The 22,852-nt window shown below is 38.0% G+C and overlaps 1 protein-coding gene across 6 annotated transcripts in view; it reads left to right on the forward strand.

Moving 5' to 3' along the window:
* Positions 1-22,852, forward strand: part of RFTN1 (raftlin, lipid raft linker 1) — a 96,889-nt gene that overhangs the window by 30,122 nt on the left and 43,915 nt on the right. For all 6 annotated transcript variants that reach the window (XM_005518932.3, XM_088065271.1, XM_088065277.1 and 3 more), the window contains exons 3-4: positions 10,798-10,984; positions 21,450-21,558. In XM_005518932.3, the coding sequence (XP_005518989.1) occupies positions 10,798-10,984; positions 21,450-21,558 (296 nt within the window). The remainder of the gene's footprint in view (positions 1-10,797; positions 10,985-21,449; positions 21,559-22,852) is intronic.

The raw sequence follows: 22,852 nt of genomic DNA on the forward strand, positions 1-22,852 counted from the left end.
AAATTTTACAATCCCACCAACTTCTAAGATATCAGAAGATCTGTTCAGTGAGTTGTACTATTTTTGCTTGTTGAGTAGCTACCCTTTCCCTCCTTTTAAAGTGTTTGATAACTGGCTACTTGCTGTGAGAGACATGACTTGCTGTACTGCTGGGAGAAGTGATGGGAAGTCCTGTTTCACTGCTTCTTAAGCTGTTAAAGAGAACAGCATTCAGCTGTTCAGACTTTGGCAGCTGAAGTATTGCCATCAACAGATTCACTTCATTTCTAAAGGCTTTAGGAGAGGGAACCAGTACTTTGGGAGGTTGTGGGGTGTGATAGATTGGCATTTAAGAAAACAAAGAGAAACACCTAAAGAAGTTAAAACTGCTGGAGGCTGATGGGAGTTTTTCTCCCAGCCAACAATTGGCCATTTCTAGGAATTGACAGCAGTTTTGACCATTGAAAAGTGAGATCAGCCTGTGAACACCACCTTAAGACCTAAGCCTGGGAATTTCTTTGTCTCTTTGTTTCCTGGCTGTGAAAGGTAACAGAGCTTTAGCTGGCTTCCCATCCCCTGCCCAGGCCATGGGCCCGGGCAGGGGATGGGCCGGGCCTGCCGTTGCTCCCGGCCGGGAGATGGGGCCTGCGGGACTTGCCCCTGAACTCTGGCCAGGCCAGGCCGGTCCCTGGCTTGGCTGCAGTTTTTTTGGCGTGACTGAATTCATCAGAGACTGTCAAGTAGTGAGAGAAAAGATGCTCTTGACCTGCAGCGAGCTGAGACAGCGACCACACTCTCCAGAGCAGCCATGAAGAATCTTCCATCGCAGACAGCTCCGGCCGCTGCTCCGGCATAGATCACAGAACCATCTACAAAGTCTGGGCAAGATTTTAACCTTTTCATTACTCAGATGAGACTTGCAGATTAATCCTTTTTTCCAGAGAGAGAAAGAGAGAATAATCAACATGTAAAGAGACTTTATAAACTATCAGAAACAGTGAAGAAAGGAATTAAGCTTCAGAAAAGGTAGAGAATAAGGAGATGCTTTAATATGCTGAAATATTTTTCTGTTAAAGCTATGGAGATGGACAATAGTGTTCTGAAAAAAACCTGCTTTAATTCATGACAGAGTATATTGGGAGGAATAGAGTGTTCAAGGTGTGGATTTTGAGGAAGAAGTGAAGTAGTTGTGATACAGTGAGGTGCTGAACAAAGGGGAGGGAAGTAATAGTTGAAGATTTGTAACTTTGTAGAGGCAAAGAGAAAACTTCTGGTTCCAGGGGGGCTCACAGAGACAGATAAAGAGAACTTTTGCCTTTGAATACCTCATCCTTAAAAATGACATCCCTAGACTCATTGACCCATACACACCTCAGAGTGATGTGAAATGGGAGGAGACAATTGATGGCAGATTTCCGGGCAGCTGGCATCAGAGAAGTAGGAAGCTATGAAGAAAATTAGTTTTCTTGTGAGAAAACTCCATAGATTAGCAGAAAAAGACTTCTGTTTCTCTACAAAGACTGATGAGAAGACTCTAGCAAGAATTGGGACTGTTTAAAACGCCAAAGTTTTTTTGTCTCTATGTTGTCACATGAACAAGGAAAGGGTTGAATAGTGGGGGAGAAAAGGGTTTTCTGGAAGTTTTATTCTGGTTTTCTTATTCTTGTAGTTTTGTTAATAAACTTTCTTTATTCCTTTTAAGCCTGTTATGCTCTTGTTCTAATCCATATCTCACAGCAAGAAATAAGTAAATTTTCTAGTGATTTTTTAGTTACTGCTTTAAAACCACAACATGGGGGAAACAGAAATACACGTGAATCAGCATGCTGGTCCTTCCTGTAGTTCAGAATGAACCCTTTCCCTCCTCTGGAGTTCAATGTAATACTCGTCTTTAGGAACTTGTACAGATAATGTTGTTATGCATAATATGTAACTTTGAACACTTCCTGTGTTTGCTTGGACCTAATTGGAGTTTTATTGGCTCTGTGAAATGTAAATTACTTGTCTTTGTTGTCTCTGTGCTTGGTCTGGATCAATTTAGGAGCTAGAACCAAGCAGGAGGGAGTTACAAATTAAAAAAATAGCATTTTGAAGAGCTATTCAAGTGCAGAAGGGATAGGATTTCCTACGTTTATTTCTGTGCAAGTTTAAATGAGGAGTCCTTCCCCTTTTCACCTTCAGTTTTACTTTTTGCACAGTCATTAGCCTTTTAACCTCTAGTAGGTGGTCTTCTGTTTGCCCATTTTGCATAATTCTACCCACAAGCTAATGGGTATAAGCTATGAGTCATTTAAGAAGTGCTTGTTAATTTACTTAGGTTACTAAACTTCTGTTTAGTGATTTTTTTTTTTTAACTTAGTGGAAGTGATAGCCTGGGTATTTCTTTTTCTTTCTGAAACACCAGAAATTAAGCCATCCCATGCATAACCACATCATTGTGGCAGATGTACCCAGTTCCTAAGATACTTATCTTACGCTTGCAAGACACAAAAATGAAACTTTGGGCAAAAAGCAAGATAACTCACAGATGCAATGAGATTTGACAACACAGTTGATCAGACAAGTTCATGTAGTCTCATTGCACCTGTGAGTTATCTTTGTACTTTGTCAGTTTGACTAATGCATGTATCTGCTGTTTCCTTAAGGAAAGAAAAGAGTGTTAATGTAGATCTGTGTGCACCTGCATACATGTATATATACATTTCTATGTATTTACATGCTTTTGAAAGGTATATATGCAATTTCACAGTCTTTGTGTGGATTTTCTCCCGTCTACCACTTTAAGATACAGTGGATACAGCTTTTGAATATCTTTAACTTCCATTATTACATTTTCACTAAAAGTAAACACTAGGAGCTTATTGAACAGACACCTTCATTTATGAAGTACTGATTGCTCTTGCATTTTCATCCTTCCTTTCTTTTATGGGGACATTTATTGTATTTGTCTTGAAGACTGAAAGAGACACTAAGAATGTCATTTAGCATAAATGAAAAATCCACTGTTATATTAACATCCAGTATCTTACCTCTGTTGACGGTCTAAAGAGTAGTGCACCAAGATCATCTATCTTCTCCTTGAAATTAAGAAACCTGTATATGAACCTCATGGAAGCTCAAGCTCTGTTCAAAAGGAAAATAGACTGGAGTACAGCTTGTGTAGTTGTTACTCCAAAAGCTTGAGCTATTAGTTCATTGAATTCTAGCATTAGTATGTTTCAGGTAATTCAAATCATGTGATAGTGTCACCAGTACCATATATTTTCTTCTAGGTTAGTTATACCGCTTTTACTGTTTGATAGGTTTTAGTTCAGAAAAAAATTGGGAGCTCATCACAAAACTTGCTACAAATGTCTTTACTGCTTTATATTATTTAGGTTACATTATTGGTAGGTTTGTCGTTATTTTCAATAGAAGTACTCTGATAGCTTTGTGTTGTCATCAGTAACAAGAAACTATTTGTGGGTTGAATGAGGAAAGAATAATTATAGTTAAGTGAGAGTGCCCACAAACAATTTGTGCTGCATGAAAGAGAGTTCCTTTGTGTTTCTAATGAAGAATGAAAAATTTGCAATAGATGGCTTAATATTTTTTTTGTGTGTGATACTGACACTGAATGGAAATAACCTCTCACAATGACTCTGTAAGTGTTTTGAGAATATTCAAGGAACAGTTTGCTGCCTTCTCTCTAGAGTAACAAATTTGCCTAAGCAAGCCTGAATAGCTGGAAAGGATGATGATTGGGATTCCTTCAGTTGTTCCAGACTAACTGCTGAATAAGTAAAAACTTTCTAATTTATAGTACAGAGAGAGGATTTTTTCCAGTCTGTCCTGGAAATTATAAGAGAAAAGCCAACACTTCACAGTAGGTTGTTACCCTGCACCTTCCTTCACTTTGATTCCCATGATTTCTAGCTCTCTGGGAGGGGCAGTACCATTCAGTCCTCAGGACCTGCACAGAGGAACCCAAGGGCTTTGGCAAATGAAAAGGTGGCCTGACAGGATGGTCCTTCATTTAGCAGTCACTGTTCAGCTTACCCAAACCAGCAGCACTGGTTTGTTTGTGTATCCTGGTTTTTGTGAATGTGCACCTTCTGTCAATGCAGTTCCATCAGGAAATCACAAAATGGTCAGGGCTGTTATAAACAGTCATAAATATGCTTGCAAAGTGTCCTTTGTGAAAACATGGGAGATTTTCTGTGCTTGAGTGGTCTCCTACATGCTGCTCTGTGTAGTGCAGGAAGGAGATTTGGGTGCTTTGGAAGGACAGCAGCAAAAAAATCATGCTGAGTAGGGAGGTGTATGGTGGTAGTGAGTAGGAGTGACAGTGTGTAGTTTGCCTGAATGTTTGCTTTTTTATAGCTCACAGGATCAGCCCTGCTCAGGGGTAACTATGTGGCTTTGAGGCCTCAGTGGGGGAGGGAGAGCTGTGCTGAGGTTGGCCCTGTGGCCCTTCTGTCATAAACCTCACTCTTCTGAGGAGTGCTCCACAGACCCTACGCTCACCTGGGGAGGAGATGGAGGATATCCCTCTTTCTGTGAGTGACCTGAAGCATCTGTAGTTCTGTGGAAGGGCCTGCAAGATTTGTGATGCTGGACGAAGGAGGTACAGGAGGAGCAAGAGTGGGTCCATAGTTCACTGGCTATGGGTGCCTCAAGCAGAATGGTACATAGGAATGGCCATGGATTGGGAAACAGTCTCACCCTGCACTTTGAAAATAAAAACAGTTGGACCTGTATTTCTTGAAGGGTCTGAGCCTGTTAATATGTGTTTGGCCTGATCATATGACATAGATTGAAAGTTTGCAGGTGACACACCTGAGGGACGGGGTGCCATTCAGGGGGACCTTGGACATGCTCAATGAGTCACCTGTGTGAACCTCATGAGGTTAAAGGAGGCCAAGTGCTAAGTCCTACACTTGAGTCAGTGCCAGCCCAAGTACCAGGGCAAGCTGGGACTGAAGGGATCAAGAGCAGCTTGCTGAGAAAGTTGTGGGATGCTGGTGGATGAAAAACTGGACATGACCAAGTAGTGTGCATTCAAAACAGCCAAAGCAGAGTGGCCAGCAGGTCAAGGGAGGGGGTTCTGCCCCTCTCCTCTACTCTGGTGAGACCTGAGCTGCAATGTTGTATCCAGCTCTGGGGCCCCAGCATGGGAAAGACATGGACCTGTTGGAGCATGTCCAGATGAGGTCCACAAAGCTAATCACAGGGCTGGAGTACCTCTGGTATGAGGAAAGACTGAGACATTTGAGCTTTTTCAGCCTGGAGAAGAGAAAGCCCCAGAGAGCGTTTATTGCAGTCTTTCAGTACTTAAAGGAGGCTTGAAAGAAAGATTGAGATAAACTTTTTAGTAGGATGTGTTGCAGCTGGAGGAGAGTGATGGTTTTTAGCTAAAAAGATAATTTAGATTGTACTTAAGGAAGGCATTTTGTTACAATTAGGATGATGAAACAGTGGAATAGGATTCCCAGAGAGGTCCTGGATGCCCCATCCCTGGAGACATTCAAGGTCAGGTTGGATTGGGACTCTGAGGAACATTAGCTAGTTGAAGAGGTGCATGAGCCTTGCTGTGGGAATTGGACCATGTGATTTTTAAAGAGCCTTCAACCCATTTTGTGATTTTGTGAAACAGGAGTAATATGGATGTGGCTACCAGGTAACTGAGTTGCTACATCACTTAATAGTGTGAGTCTGTTGAGTTTGCCAATCTGCCTTTGTTTCAGAGCCCATGATGTGCCTGTCACACCTTGGGCAAAGTGTTTTCCTCTCTACCTGGTATGGACAGAGAATGTGTACCATCTATGTGCACACAAATTTGATCTTTGGTTATTTTAATACAAAGGCAGAGGGGCTGGAACTAGATGATCTTTCAAATCCCTTCCAACCCAAACTATTCTGTGATTCTACGAAAAAGGCTTGTTTAATGTTCCATAATAAATTGAGGAACATTTAAATTGCAGATGAACATGAAAACTTTAAAATGTAACAAGGAATAGTTAAAAGGAGTCCCCATTATTTTTGTGGAGCATTTTCATCTGTAATGTGAATTGTGATTAAGGGCTCCATCCGCCCCTTTCGCAGCTGTGACTGGAATAAGAGCATAAAAGCTTAATCAGAAAAACATGTTGAAAAATGAAGACCAAAAAATTCCAAGACTTAATTTATTTTGTTTGGGTAAGCAAAATAAGCTAATGTTACAGTGTAGTAGATACACAGGATAATAGAAATTTAAAGTAGAACTGTGCGCTTGCTCTTTTAAATAAAGTATTAAGGACAGATGCTGAGAAACTAAGACCTAAATTTGACCTCTGATTTGACCATTTCAGTAAAGAGAAATTAAATAAATGCCATTTTGGCATTTAACATTTCAGCTTTTCTGGGGCATATCTATCATTCACATAATAGGAAACTAAAAAATAATAAAGTTCATTTTATCTTTGTCTTAAATGTGTCAGGAAGAGGAAGTTGCTGTTTATCAAATAGAAGAGAGTTGAAGTCATCTAATTCTGTTGAGTATATATATTATATAAAGATGTATTCTACTTGATGACAGGTGTCATTAAGCATGGGCTAATAGGTGATACTAGGGATTATTTTGTAAGGCATAGTATACCTTTCTTACTTTAGAGTGTTGGTTTACAGCATCTCAAAGGTACTCAAATGTATTGTTTTAATATACAAAAATCAGACTATTTTTCATAGATGGTTGCTGTAACTGTCTTCTTTCTTAATATTTGATCAGGAGGCATCTCTCTCATTAGTGTGGACCATGGCACAGTTGTCAGAGGTCACATGAGGTGATTCAGTTTGAAGTCAGTAAACGGCTATTTGTTCTCTGTGGTAGAAGCCCTGGATAATCCACTGGGAGGAAAAGACTAGCTCCTTAACACAGGAAGAGCGAGTCCTCTTCAATACCTGTCTTCCCAGTCTTGTTTCTCAGCCTGCTCTCAGTCCCTCGGGATTCTGGTGGTAGACTGTGCCTCCTTTCTCTTTTTCCCGTAAACTGCTTTTTGGAGCTACAGAAATGACCACTTTCAAATATACATGACAACCTGTAGATTTTTAAGGAAATTCACTCTTACTGATTTCTTTGTGGGAAGAGGAGGGTAAGTGGGAATATCTGGTCAGGTTTTTCCATTAGCAGCAAAGAATGCACATAGTCTCTAGACCCAGGAAAGTCACCTTAGGGATATCAGTATAACACAAACTTTATTTTAAAGAGTTTGTAAAGATGTAATTTTCTATATGTATCTGAGCACTGCTGGAAGTGTTTTCAGCTTAAGTTATCAGTCAGGCAACAAACTAATTTGTCTGGTGATCCAGTCCAAAATCAGCAAGTACTACTATTTCTACCTTCAGCCTTCACCAAATTAAAAAATGTGGCTTCTTTCTTTTACACGTTTTCTACACACTCATCTAGATGATAAGCAGAGGAATCTTTTGAGGTCACATTGAGAAATACAACAATAAATGTGGAAATATGGACCACAATCTAAGGCTTTGAGCCAACTGCAGTTCAAGTGCAAAAAGGAGGCTGATAAAAGGCATCAGCATTATCTTTTGGCAAAATAAAGGCTTATAAGCACTTCTTATACAAGTTTTTATTTGTTTTTTCATTTACTCTTTCACTTTACACAAGTCCCTCTTGTACACAATTTTGGTCTTCCTTTTGCTTTCATAGTTATATAGATAGAATTCTCTTCAACAACTAAACCAAGCATTTTAATAGATTTTAGATGTGATGTCCTTTTTTAACCTACATTTAAAGAGAACTGTGAGGTTGTTAGCCCAACTTAATGCTCAGAAAGATACTGGAAAAAATGAGTTATGAAATATCCAGAGGATGATGTTTATCAGGGATTTCTGGGGAGGAATCTGCACGACTCAAATGAGTTGGAAAGAAACAAGAATGCACATCACAGGTCTGTAGATCCAGCAAACTTGTAGACTTTGTTGGCATCGGTTTTGTAACAGGAATTGTCTTTCTCCTGTGAAGGATCTCTAGTCTGAGGAGAAATTAGCAATAGCTCAGCATCAAACCAAAAATATGTATTAGCTGTAAGGCTTAAAATTGTTCTGGTCAGAATCTGTTAAAATGCATAATTTTCATTAACTATTAGAGCAATTAACTGCTGAGTATGTTTATTACAGTTACCCAATTTGAGAAGTGCTGTTCATACTCTGAAAGTCAGAAACCAGAATAGCCCTTGAAAACTGAAAGGAAAAATGCTAAAATTCATGAAGAACAGGGAAATTTGCCACTGTTAGTTATGGGGAGAAGAATTGGTTTTTTTCTCCCTGGATGATATAAACTGACATAGGATGTAGTTAGTGTTAGAGTTTTCCATTCTACAGAGCAGTGGTGAGGCTTGTGCTGGATCACTGTGGTCAAAATTAGGTACTATACTTGAAAAAAAAATGTGGACCAGTTGAAGAGAATCAAAGGAGAGAACATCAAAAGTTACTTAGAAATACCGAAGACATGAGAATAGGAACATTGAAAAGACTGAGTTTATACAGTGTAGAGGAAGTAAGACTAAAGCATGAATGGTGTTAGGAGTTATAAAATGTTGCAAAAGAGAAATACTCTAGTGGGGAAGTAGCAATCTTGAATTTAAGAAAGAGAAATTTAGGCCACGTGCTAGGAAAGGATTTTGAGTAGGATGAATAGAGAAATGCTGAAAAATTACTTAGGGGGCTTATGGAATTTCCATTACTAAAGGTTTTTAAAAATAAATGAGAAAAACCGAGAAATAACTAAACTAGAACTGATCCTGCCTCTAGGTAGTAGGATGAACTAGCTGGATAATCCCACCCATCTCTATTTTCTATTACGTTTCTTTTTTAATCAAGTTACATCCCAAGGCTCCAATTACATGCATTTCCACACTTTCTCCTCATGTTTAGCTTTTGGGAGGAAGCAGTCAGTCTCCCACGTTAATGACTAGAGTTTTTACTAATCTTACTCAAGCTATCCTCAGAAGAATCCTGATTCTACATACCATGCTGGCAGGCGAGCACCAGTTTCCATAGGTGATGGTTAAAAATTGGAGTGCCATGACCAGAATTAACAGTACTGAGTAGTGTTTAGTGATTCCATTGTATCCAAGTAAACCCCTCATTTATTATTTATTTTATTAATTTTAATTTATTATTAATTAATTAGTTGCAGTGTAGTCAAAAATATTCGGAGTCTCTGAGTTTCCACAAGAGGGAAAATGGAGTTCTAAAATCTGGGTTTCCCTATTTTGATCCCCAGTAGGCTCCAGTAGGTAACTGTTTGGTTTATTATTTATTATGCATTATTCATTGTGCAATGTCTTTTTATGATGCTGAAGCGATTTGTATGCTGTTGTAGAAGGTAGAGCCCTATTGTCTGTCAATGTGCATGTTGCTTGGATCTCATTTTATTTGTAAAAATAATAAAAAATTCTACATCTTAAACTCCTGGTCAAAAAGTTCCATTATTCTCTTCTGGAACGTGGTCTTATATGAGGGAAAAAACATACCAAGCACATCTATTCTATTATTATTTAAATTATTCCTTAGAATTATCTGGTTTGAATATTTATTAGTTTTTTGATAACTCCTTAAATTATTCATAAAGGGTAGCCATACGGTTTGATGGAGAAAGCAGTACAATGAAACCTTATTTTGCATTGCTGGCTTCTTTCATACAAACTATTCTCCAGTCCTTCTTTTTTTTTTTTTTAGCAAAGGCTTTTAAGGTGTTGGGAACCTCTGTTGTGTTTCTTGCAGCATCCCCTTCTTTTTGGTTTCAGTGGGAGGGAATAACATCCAGCACCTCACCACCCTGTATGCCCTGGTGTGGTTTAGATGAAATAATAAATATCCTCCAGGCGAGATGGAAATGAGGAGGCAAAGGTCAGGAAAGAGACATGTCATTTCCCATAAAATGTGAAAAGTGTATGAGGAATTACTGATGTACAGAAAAAGAGAATTAAAGTTTGTTTTAGGTGATTTATGTGATTTTCTTTTGAATCCCACAAGGCTCCAAAGAAATAAGGGCAATTGCTATACTGACTGAAATATCCATGTGTATGTCAAGTGTCTGACAGGAGTCAGCATCAAATACTTGACAGGAAGGCATAAAACCTTGCAGTAAGCAGATTGGGGAAGGATTATTTTCATATACTACGTCTCATCCTCATCTCTAATATGTATAGGTTTACTTAAACCCTGAGGTATAAGATTTAGTGTTTATGCTAAAAGGTTTCTCATTGCTATAGGAATGCATCACTCAGCGTTCCTATTATCAATATACCTACAGTATTCTCTTCAGACATATTGGCAGATACTCAGTCTCATCAGCATTTTGCATCAGTGATCTTTTAGTCTGATTTTGTGTAGATGGATGCTTCTTTTTATAGCTTCTGAATTTGACATGCTCTCCCTTCATTGACTGTCTCTTTTCTCTTGTGTTTTTGACTGAAGTCTCACTCTTCTCTACTTGCATTACTATGACAACTACTAAAACCTAGAATATCTTTTGACCAAGTGCCTTGTTTTTATTAAATTCTTCGCCTTATCTCTGCCAGACTGTGTAGTGAATTTGGCATTTTAATTTTTCTGACTTCTAGTTTAATTGTGCAAGTCTCTTGTATCATACAAGTCCAAGTCCTTCGCCAAGGCAGCCTGCTTAAAATACGAAATATAAAATGGGTCTCAGGAAAGGTCAGTTTTGATGTTAATATTGTAGATCAGTGTGAAGCTTAGTTAACTCTGAAGAGCCTGGATTTTAAAATACATGATAGTCCAGTGTCAGATTATTGACCAATTCCTTTTTGTTTCCAGCTGAGCTGCCAGGATCATCTGCAATCAAGCTCTCCTCCTTGTGTGATCTTCCAGCTCAGCTGCAAGAATTGTACCAGCAGGGCTTTGTCTTGGCTGCTGTCCACCCTTTTGTGCAACCAACTGATGAAAAAGAGAAAACTCCCCAGGAACAAATCTTCAGGGCTGTGCTTATCAAGAAAACAGAAAGGTAAAGCACTTGCAGTGAACTGGGATAAAAATAGACAATGTGATTTCCTGCTGGGTTTTGACCTACATCAGGAAATTATAGCAGAGTTTACTGTGCAAGACTTGATTTTTTTTTCCCCCTTTTTTTTTAGTGGGCTTGAATAGGCTTAACATGTTCTTCATGTTTACAATTTGTCTGCAGTTTGGCAGGCGACTTAGAGAATAACAAGTTGAAATATGCTCTGTATTTTGGGATGTGTTGTCATGAGAGGCAAACAAACAAGCCCTATGCATGACAGTTTGTGAGGATGGTCTTGTTGGTATCCTTCAAGAATTTATTAGATTAAATTATGACAGAAGAATTGTTTGTTTAGAAAAGTGTATTTTGTGTTTAGACGGTTACAGTTAATGTAATTAATGTAATTAATTTGAGAACTGTAGTACTAATGCATACTTCTTAAATTTATGTGTAGACTTTAGGCCCTTCTTTCCTCTAAACAATACAAGTTCTTTCAAATTTTTACTCTCTGCAAACTCCATACATAAAAAGATTACTTTCCTGCTTTGCTCATTTCTTAAAATCTATTAAGAATATTTTACATAATCAAAGTCTGAAGATGAATAAAGAAACAGGAATTCTGTTCTTACATGATTCAATGTGATTTCTAAAAAAAAAAAAATCAGTAGGATGTGCTGTTAAATAGCCCAGAAGAAAATGAAAATGTGGCTATTTGTAAACATGATTTTTGGTTAATAATTTAAAACCTAATTTAATATTATCTGACCACCCCCATCTCTGCAGCTACCTCTATTGTTGCAGCCATTCTCTACAATTTCCTACGTTTGCTGCATTCCTCAGTCCAGCCCTTCTTACAATGACCAATTCTGAGGGCTAGCAGATAATTAAACCTCCATCTGCCAATCCTAGTCCTTCTTTTTGTGCTGATGCTTGAAGGAAAGGATGTAGCTGGTTTATACCTCTATTTAAAAAGCAAACCATTCACCATTCAATTTGCTGCAGCCTGATAGCCAGTTCATAGAGGTTATGGACAGAGTTGAAATTTACCCTCTGACCTACGGAAAAAGTTCTGCATTTTGTTAGCTAATATATGGAGGCATTAGGTATCACAGGCAATTTTGAGCTTCTAAAATAACTCTTAATTTACTTTGACTTGACTTTAATTTTATTAATACAGACTTCATGCTGGCTTCTCTGATATTATTGTTTAAATGGCTTCCAGTTTTATGGTTAAAACATGGAATATTTGGCTGAACAATGGACTTGTTGAGTGATATTGGGCTGAGCTTTTGTGATTTTGGGCACCTTGTCTTCCCTGCCTACACAATACCTTGCAGCAAGCAATGAAAGTATTTACATGTATGAGTTTGTAAGTAAGCACTTGAGGACTTCTGTTGGTTAGGGGTCTGAGGGTTCAACATCTTCCATGTCTGAGCTCTGAAGGCCTGTCAGGGAAGAGCAACTTCCAACTCAGTGGTGTGATGTGGTCATCAAGCTAGAGTGCTCAGAGTGTCACTGCTCTCACACTGTATCAAGTAGTTTACATCTGTGCAGAGCGACTGTGGAAGAGTACAAAAACTTAATTGCCTGCTCACTCACTTGGGTGCCAGTGTCACACACTTTAGACAGCTGTAAATGACTGTACAAAATTGAAGACAGTAGAGAGTCTTGAAACAATTATATTTCCTTTTACATTCACAGTTCGTTTCTCCACATTCTCTTATCTGTCATTTCTGATTGCCTAGGGAAGCGGAAGAGATGTGGTGAAGCAGGAAAAAAACAAGTACCAGAAAGGGAAATGACATCAGTTTGATGTTTCATGTAGCCTAAATCTTCCTGATTTTGGCTGAGAGTATGGAAGCAGCTTCTCCCATAGTGTGTGGGTGCAACAAATATTTGCAGTGCAATTGCAATGAAGAGAGATGGGTGTTGCACAGATTTCAGATGATGATGGCCTGCACAGAGACCACCTGTATCTGAACTGCAAGTTTATATCATTCCACAAACAGCTGGGGACTAAAAATCTGTAACAGTATTAAAAAAAAAAAAAAAAAGACATACTGTTAATTTTTTTAAATTAATCTTTCTCATTACACTGCTGAAAATGATTAAATTATATTTTTCCCCTGAGGACTGTCAGGTGTCTTGTCATCTCAAGGAAGTCTCTGTATATAACAGTTAAATCATGGGTAGAAGTTAGGTCTGCTTAGGCTAAGATCAGATGAGTGTTTATTTCTGTCATAAGATTTTAGGAGTAAAAGTAGTCCAACCACAGTTGTAGGATCACTAATAACGTTGTTTGTGCTGTGGGGTACACATCCATCCCTTTGGTTCATGGGGAGACAAGAGTCATAAAAAATTCTGTACCTTGGTGTGGGGCCCATGCTTGGGTTTCCTGGATACACTTCCTGTGGACCACCTGAGGCTGCAGCTCTTTTCTCACTGCAGGTGTTTCACCACAGGTGGTTCTGCACTTCATCTGTCCGTTGTCTGGCAGATAACTGAGTGTGTTTTTCACCTTCCTTTTTTTTGTTCCCTGAATGGAACAGAAATAAAATTGTTTCATTAGTGCCTACAGTAATGCCGATTCCATCGACACAGAGACAGAACTGAATGCTTGAATTAGTCTTTAATCAGTGGCGCACTTTTCTGTGTCAGTTTTATGATTTAAAATTAATACTGTCTACTTGTGCTCTGAGGACTTAATTTTATATACTGCTTCTCCAAAAGTAGGAAGAGGCTATACCTGCTGCAGCAGATGATGGGTAGCAGGAACACCATGCTGCTGCTGTCAATGAGATTTGCAGTGCCTGAATTTGTTCAACAGTAAAATGGAAGAGGTAGTGCTGAGGCATATTGTGCATTAGAATTCGTGGAAACAGTACCTGCTAGTGTTACTTTTATCCTATTTCATCATTGTCCTGAAGTTTCAAAATATTCCTACTGAATTTGTAATGGCATTATACATTAAGGTGACTTTTAAAGTCATCTTTCTGTTTAATCTGTATTGGTATCTCTGGCTTTGTTATCTTGCTTATGTAATAATTCTGGTAAATATAGAATAGGAGTCATTCCTACTGGATGTTTGAAAAAAAATCAACCCTAACATATATGGAAACTGTGCATATTGAAAACCAAGGATTATCCACTGGAAGTGTTAGGGAAAAGAGAGAGAGATTTTCTAAAAAATCAACAGTGCAATTGTGTGCAGTGCAAAAGGCATCACCATGTTCAATTAAAGTAAGTGAAATAATATAGGAGTGTTTAATTCTTTAGAGGCACTGGGCATGAAGGTAGGATACCAAGTTGCTAAACAGCAATTGCTCTCATTAAATTTAATATAATAAATTTAAATATTTCTGTAATATCTAATGGCATGCTACACACTAAGCAGTTGATTGGAAAATGGTTTGAAAGTCACATAGAATAGAGTCGGATAAAAGAATAATAAATTCAATGCTCATGAATACTTTCCCCCTCTAAATTTGAGTGGACTTAACTAAAAAGCAGTTGTCTGTTCTATTGTCTGTGCTGAGTTCTGAGATGTATGGGTTTCTCAAAAAAGAAATCTTGAAGAATTTTGTATCAGTTATGTGAAGAAAACTCTACAAGCCCAGGTTTTTACAGATTTTTTTTTCTTCTGAATTTAAGGAAGGCCCCAAGAGTGAAGCATAGGTGTGGCCTGCTGTTCTCATTCACACTCGAGAAGAGTAGATTCACACTGATTTACACCTACAATGTCAGGAAAGGAAATAGAAGCTGGTACCTGAAAAGCATGAATGTGTGACAGTGTGTCTCTGCTGATGGAAGGGATGGGGGAAGGTCCATGTATTTGGGAGGTTCTGGCTAACCAGGATAAGGAAAGTAACACATCTGTTGGTTACATTCCCCCGAGGAACAGAAATCAGTAGCTCTTTTGTGTGTGAAATAACATTTTTCTCCTTGGCCTTTTATTTCCCCACTCACTGTTTTTTTGCTTTAACAATCTCTGTGCAGGTGTCTTGGGTGCGTTCTTATTTTGGACAGCTTGTGGCTGTTGCAGGTTATCTGTTCCCTGCAGAGAAATTGCTAAGTCAGCCTCTAAACAAAATTAAAACAAAACCATAACACAAAGCAGCTTTAACTTGTTCCCAGCAACCTGTAGTGTGATACCCTGTTCTGGTACCTTAAAGTTTCAAAATTCAGTGTCAGTTAAAAAGTTTTGGTGTCCCTTTCTAAGTACTCAGCACTGGAAAGCAACCTCTATTTTCTTTTACCGGGAAAGATACAGGATCTGGGTGCCTAAACTGTCTGCTTATAATAGTTTTGACATGTTTGCACATGTTTCATTTCATCATGATAGAGAAGGAGGGGATACAAATGGTATTTCAAACAATTTCTCTCCATTGTGCCATCTGTGTCTTAGGACATACCATCTATAGCTTTTGCCTTCAGTCAGTAAAGCAACCATCAGGGAAATGTTGCTCAGCAGAAGTAGGCTAAGTAATAGCATTTAACCGTATTTTTTTTAGATTTGCTAAGTGTTCTAAACCTCAAACAGCTTTGCAGCTGTTTTCCCTTTCTGCAAAATAATGAGTTGTCAGGTGTTGTAGGGATTCACTTGATGAGATGATCCTAATTCTGTAATTCCTGTATCTGTTAGTCTTGACAAAATGCAAACTATCATCAGTTGGATAACAAAAACTCTGTTCATCTGCAAAGGAATATGGCAGACTGAGTTCAAAAGTTTCATAGTAAATCAAGATTTTTACAGTTTCCTGATTTTGCTGATATTTAACTTTGGTGTTTTCACTTTGCTGAAAGTAGGTACTTTGCATTGATACAATATTTTTTATATTTTGAATATAAATGTGTGTGTGTGTGTGTGTCTATTTGGTTTTCATGTAGGATTTAAGCCTGAAGATGAGAAATGTCTGAATTTATCTTCATGAGCATTAGGATCAAACAGGTTTGTGTGCAAATACAGTGTGTGTTGTTGCTCTCAGCAGGCTGATTTCAGCTTAATGAAAAGATAATATTTATTCCATGCCCAAGAGTCAACAGATATCTTCCTTTAGCTCAAAGGACAATGGTTTGAGTTTTGAAGGCTTGTTATTTGTTACAAGTTCAAAGAAATACATATTTCCTCACAGTAACTTTTAACAGTGACCCGAAATAAATGTTCTTTCATCTGTATTCTGAAAATTATAAACACGGCACATTAAAGATGCCTGTGTATCAATACATGCTCAAACTTTTCTCAAGAATCTTTATATACTGTCATTAAAAAAAGCTTATAAATTTTAGTAACTAATAATAGATATTCCAGTGATAAGGTTTCCTATAGTAAAGAAAATGTTTAGGTAATAACATTAAAACAGTGTCACATAGGTTAGACTTCAGGCTCTTAGGATGCAATTTATCTGTTTTAATTTTTATAAAAAATGGTGTGGTTTTTGGCTGGGCATTGTAAAACCTATAAATTTTTAGTTTTGTGTTCTTGGTTTTCAGATACCCTAGTTTAGTTTTGCTGGATTTTTAAATGATGAAATTGTAGAGATACCAGCTGCTCATGTTAATCACTTTGGTGTGGTTTTGTTATTTTTGTAATGTAGACCAGTTTGTTTTGAATGTACAGTTATATTTGAATGGTGGAGCTATCCCTGTAGTGGAAAATCTCAAGACTGTGCTTACATTCTTAGCATCATCTTAATAAAATAGTAATTTTAGAGTGTCTGTGCAATTTACAAGTGTGTTTTGGCTTGCTGAGCTCATGGGCATAGGGAACTTCAGGAAGATTAGGTCCAAATGTTGGCTCTCTCAGTTCCTTCTTGTATCTGAAAAGGATTGGAAATCCAGTTTGTAATGGACACCAAGTTGTCAACTTTAATAGTAACTGTAAAAGTTACTGGTTCTCCACAGCTGGTTATGGTTTTTTCTACCATGAAACAGTGCTTAACACCAAACAGCTGTGCAGGAAATGGCAACCTAGTGAAACAACCATTGTAACATATTTTTGGCCAGTGAGCTTCCAATAGTAAGTTAAAATCTTATTTATTCTGTGTATAATTTTCTTGTTAGTGGCACTAGAAGCCCTATTTAGCATTCAGGATGACACTTTTTGGAAGTCACTGGTCCTGAGCCCTTTCCATATTGGTAAAATTTGAGGGTACTCTCTACCCCCACCCCACCAGGCCTGTGAATGCTGTCCCTCTGCTCAGCATCAGGTAGACTGAAACTCCACCTCAACTCTTTGCCGTCCTATGATTAAGGTTGTCCATGGTGAGCACTGAGAGTACCTACAGTAGCAGAAGAATCCTTCTTCAGGAAAATCATTAATGATAAACAAACAATGTATAACAAAGAAAAACAAATGAAAGCCCAGGATGTTTAAGCTGCAATGAAGTTTTCTGTCAATCTCCATGGCCAACCAGTGGTTGGCCTCTCCTGGGGCGGGAGGCAGGAGACTGCCCGTCCTCACTGCAGGGAAAGTGCTAGTGTTGTTCATGCTGTCCCTTGTGTTCCCTCTCTGGTATCCCAAAATGTGTTCCAGTGAGTACAGGGTGTTGTAGTGAGTCTGGATGTAGCAGCTTCTCCAGTTTGTCCTGGCTTCCAAGAAGGGTACAGCATTAGTGTATCTAAGTGTGCTTCTTTCAGAGCTGGACCTTTTTTAATTAACCCAGTGATTTTTTGTTTTTAATCAGAGGAATAAAGGTAATACAAAACCCCCAAATGTTTGCAGGAATGAAGGGAGGAAGATTCAATTTTCCAACTTAGAGCAGAAAAAGGAAGAACTTGCTGACTGTGCATCCATAAGAAGAGAAAGATCTTTAGAACTGCTGGAGCTTACACATTTTTTGACTAAACTGATCATAGCACTTCTGTTTCTCTTATGATTTTTGTTGAGAAATGTTTTATGATGGGAAAATTAAAATCAACTTTACACAAAACCATTGCTTTAATTTTAAAATATTTTATATGTTGGACTTCCAGTAGCATCCTGTGCTATAAAACTGGTAAAAGACTCCAGGGTATGGATTATTGGGTTTTTTCTCATGATTTATATCAGGCCTTTTTCAGAAGAGAGGAGAGGAATGCAAATGCACAGAACTGTGCTCTTTGGATTTTCTCTTGCTTCTGGGATCTTGATAAATGTACATTTTGTGGGGATCTTATTTCATAGTTTCTAATGAAAGTGGTCCTAAAAGTAGTCCCATTAAATTAATAAAGCTAAAACTATATTAATTTCTGTTAATAGAGAATTTACCTGTACCTAAAATTATCTACTTCTCTATGGCTATATTAATAATATTCAAAGTTTAATGAGATTTTTGTGATACTTATTAAATACTTTGTGATACATGTATGAAATGCACTGGTTATTGCATAGAGACTGGAAACCATTCCTTGCCCAGAAAATTATTTTTATGGTCTGTGACATCCACAGGTATTTATTATTTTGACATGAAAAGCTATGGCTGCTGTTCTGTTTCTTTGTTTTTGACAGAATAACAGGCTTCTAAAGTCTGCCTAAAAAGGTGGAAACTACTAGTATAGACAAAGACTTGCTTTTAACCTATATAGACATAATTTGCTCGAGAGCATGGAAAAATACTTATTGGAAATATAGAATCCTTCTATTGGAAGATTTTTAACTAAGGATTTTATGACCTTTAGTAGGATCTGTTACTTGTGTTCTTTAAAATAATGTTCTTAACAGAGTGGAGTCATATTTGATGCCGTTTCTTTCATGAGCCCTAGTGCAGAGGTAGCCCCCAAACTGTTGGAGAAGGAATTAATTGTCTCCAATTAAATATTTCCAAGCAGCAAGTGTATTTTAAAGTAAGTCCTTCTTAAAGGAGTTAAACAGGACATTTTAAGCTGCTGTAGTAAAAATCACTGTATTTTTATGGATATAATCTGTATCTCAGATAATTCTTGCTCCTTTCAAAGAGGTTGGAAGGAAGCCCTCAAAAAATAGCACAAAATCAGAGCTCAGGGAGCTGTTCAGAGGGAGGAGAGGAGAGAGTGGTTCAAGGCCTGCTTTTCTCTTCCTTATACCTGTCTATAAACTTTACCAATATAGGTTGAAAAGGGTTATTTTTTCCGGTAGCCAGGAGATCTAAATGTTAAAATACGGTCTTTCTGATTCTTTCAAAGTAATTAGAATATAGTGAGTTTTCATTTGGGTCATAGCAGTGCCAGAGTTATGACCAGGCTTTGCCAAATGGGTGGGCACAGAAATAGCATGACACATACTTAATTTCCAGGATTTGATATCTTAACTTTGAATTAGAGCTGTAGTATTTTACAGTATCTGGGAGGGTGCGGCTTCCTCAGCTGGGCTGGAAGGGAGCTTCTATCCAAGAACGGAAATCATGGAGATGTTTGTTCCTTGCGTTTGTAGAGTTTTGGACTTGACCCCTTAAAATAGGATTGGTTGTCTGAAAAAGGGCCTGGTTCCTTGCTGCCTGTTGCTGGTAACACACTTCTGGTTTGTAGTTATACAGCAGCCAAAGCACTGGACAGTTGTATTTTGCTCCACTTGATGTTGTATGAACTTAACTTTGCAATACTGAGTGGCAGTTTTAACAGTTTATTGATTGCTTGAGCTTTAGAGAGCCCTAGCTCATACTATTTCTGTCTGCAACACAGCTAGATAACATCAGGGCTACTTTTCCTGTTAGTCACATTCAGATTTAAAAAAAAAAAAAAAAAAAAAAAGTAGGTCTGATTGTAAGTAGACTAGCAGGGAGGCTTTCTGAGGTTCATTTTTATGTTATTGAGTTCATCTGTGGCAGAAAATCTGCACAGAATAGATTTTCTTATCTAGGACTTTAGAACAGCAAAAATAGTTGTCTGCAGTACATGTGTTGTCCCTCTCAAAAGGATTTTTTTATTTTCTTGAGAAAGTTGTTCTTGCTGCTTAAATTAATTTATGTGTCCGCGTTGCAGAGGAGAAGTGCTGGAATACTGTTAGTCCCCCAATAATGACTTGTGTAAATTCTATAAAGATGTTTGGAGAATCTTCGTGAACATCAATGCTTTGTTAAAATGTTTGTCCCGGAATGGAGTATGGAACCACAGGTTATAAGAAGAACCTAGAAAAGGGGGGAAAATCAAATAGGGGAAGGACTTCAACGTTACCAAACAATGCACAGTCTGCTACCACCTATTCAGGTATAAGTGAGATAAGAGAAGTGACATGGGAGTGTAGCCTGTGTGAAGGTGGGAGGATCAAATATAGCAAATGTCTGCAGTATTGCCTAGGAAACACTGCCAGTTTGCAGTCAGCAGCCCACGCATCGCATGGCTCCGGGGAACTGTAAATGTCTCGGGGAAAGCCCCTGGGACCATCTGTAGCTGAAGCGTGTTCTGTGTGTCACACACTCCCCATCCCCAGAACAGGCCTTTTGCACAGGCTTGCTTTTGCAAGCATGGCAAGCCTGTCGAGCCCCTGTTTTGCTGTTTCGCTACTTCCTCAGCACTCTCAGTTCAAACTGCTGTACTTTTCTTCCTGTCCTCTAGGTACCCAGGCATCAAACAACTGCTGGCCAGGAGTAGTTCTTCACCTGGAACTAGATTGTTTGATTTTCTGTGAAGTGTTAGATAATTGCTTTGTTACTAATCCTAAGAATGACAGGCTAGTTTTTATTTTTAATGTTCATCTATGTGCTCTTTTGAAAAACTGAGAAAGTGAGTGATTGTCTAAATATCCTCTACTGATCAGGTGTATCAGTTTCCTTTCATGGGAGTCTGGAGGAGCTGAAAACTGCCTTCAGTAGCTCTGCCTGCAGATTGTTTCTGAAGATTATTCAATATAACTTCCAAAATTCTCTTGGCATATTTTGACCAATACCTTATTTTCACAGTGCTCATTTGTTCAGCAAATGCATATGGCAGATGCCGTTTGCTTTGAATTATTTTAGGAGTTAGTCTCTTCTGACAGACAAGGGACTTAAGGCAAAGCTTTACATTTCTTAGAAAATAAGGTAAGACTGAAGGGTAAACTATTTTGATTAGCCCCTGATTTTAGATGGAATGGTTCTAGATAAAGAGAAGGTGTTTCTTTTAATTGCTGTCTGAAATGCATCTTGTTAAGGCTGCCCTGTGGGGCACAGAGCATCTGTCAGACCATTGCACTGGAACCTTCTTTTTTGTATATCCTGAGTTACATGACCCGTGCATCTCCTTGATGTTGGCCCTAGATGCCAGGCTGTCAAAGTGTTTATTGGACAGAAAAAGAAATCTGGAATTCCCTAAAGGATCCCACCATCTGCAGTCATTGGTGTGATCTGCTCCCCTAGCATGTGGGTCAGATATGGTAACTGCCACTTGTCAGAACTGTATTGAGCTCAGTGGGGGGAGTGTAATGGAACCAAAGTTTTGTCTGAAGTTTAGCTCTCCAGGATAAATACCTATAAAAGGGATTTCTGGGTATCAGTTGTTAAAACAGATATTGATCCTTCTTTTCTGTCTGCCTCTTTAGGTCTTCAAAAGGTGACGTCAATAGTGAAGGATATGTCTTGGAAGTAGAATGCTGCTCCTCTTTAAACCAGCTTTCAGAGAAAAAGGAGATCCCTGATTTTATTAAGAAAGTGAGTAAAAAGAAAAGGTGTGGCAAACCCCAAAATACAGTATGCTTTTATTTGCACTATAATTACTGTTTCTAGTTCTGTCAGCTTGGCAGTAGGGATATGTGTCACTTGGACCAGCTGAAATACTGCACTAGAATATGGTGTTTTGTAATTTTAAGTATCTGAACAGCAGATACACTTCTTGAGAGAAACAAGTTTGATCCTGATATTATTAGAAATTATTTGTAGTGTCACAGGGGAATGACCTCCCACAGATGATATCAATGTAGAAGATGGTCCTATAATGTACAACATTTTATGTTGAAACAATATATACATTTTCCATTTTAGTGTCCAGATATCCTATTGGATAGTACTTAACCTAAAAGGCCTTTTACCTACAGGGAGGCCCCCAGATTATTTAAATTTCATTTCAATATCACATGGTGTTTGATAGAGTTGGTCCTGGCAATCTAAATACTTTTGTGAACAGAAGAGTGTTGCTTTCAATTAAGTATTCAATGTATACTGGAGAATTTGAAAAGAACACTGCAATTATTTATCTATTATTTTTAAAATTATTTTTAAAATTATTTTTGACACTGTAATATTCTGCCAGACTGGAAATTAGCAGGTTATATCCATTTTAGTGAAAACAGATTCAGATTGTGCTTGTTTCAAATTCTGCAGCATCTGTTGTGTCCTGATGCATGTTATATAAACTAGCACTGAGTAGTGTATTTATTTAGCCACAGGGTGTGAGTAGGCATACTTCCCTAGCTTTAGTTCATTTGCAGTGATAATAGTTACGAAAATTTTAAAATTATCTACAGCACAGGCTTTATGAGCTTGATGGGTACTCAGTTCGACAGACTAACTGCTCTTCAATTTTTCATTTTTACTGTGAATTGTAAGAACTGGATTAAAAATAATCTTCAGCTGTAACTATCTGATACTTAAAGATATATAGGTTTTGTATCAGAACAAGCTGAAGTTTTCTTAACACATTAATAGTCAAAAATTTGAGGCCAAATTTTGTTTCAGGTCAAATTGTGTTGTTACACTACTATTCAGAAATTATCTTGGATTATTTCAATATATTCACACTTAGCAAAAACTGGTGTAGTTATTGTGTACCAGTTTCAACATGTTAGATTTTGCAGTTCTTTGAGTCAGAGTAGAAATATAGGCATAACTGTCACAACTGGTACCAAAATTGTGCATCATTCAAATAGAAAATTTCTTTGCATTTGTAACTTCAGAAAGAGTATGGATAACATGAAAACAAAATGACAATCCAGGAGTCATCTTATTT

This window comes from Pseudopodoces humilis, chromosome 1, assembly GCF_049639895.1.
Source record: "Pseudopodoces humilis isolate 2021_Gansu_Grassland_sample_001 chromosome 1, ASM4963989v1, whole genome shotgun sequence".
Taxonomy (NCBI): Eukaryota; Metazoa; Chordata; class Aves; order Passeriformes; family Paridae; genus Pseudopodoces; species Pseudopodoces humilis.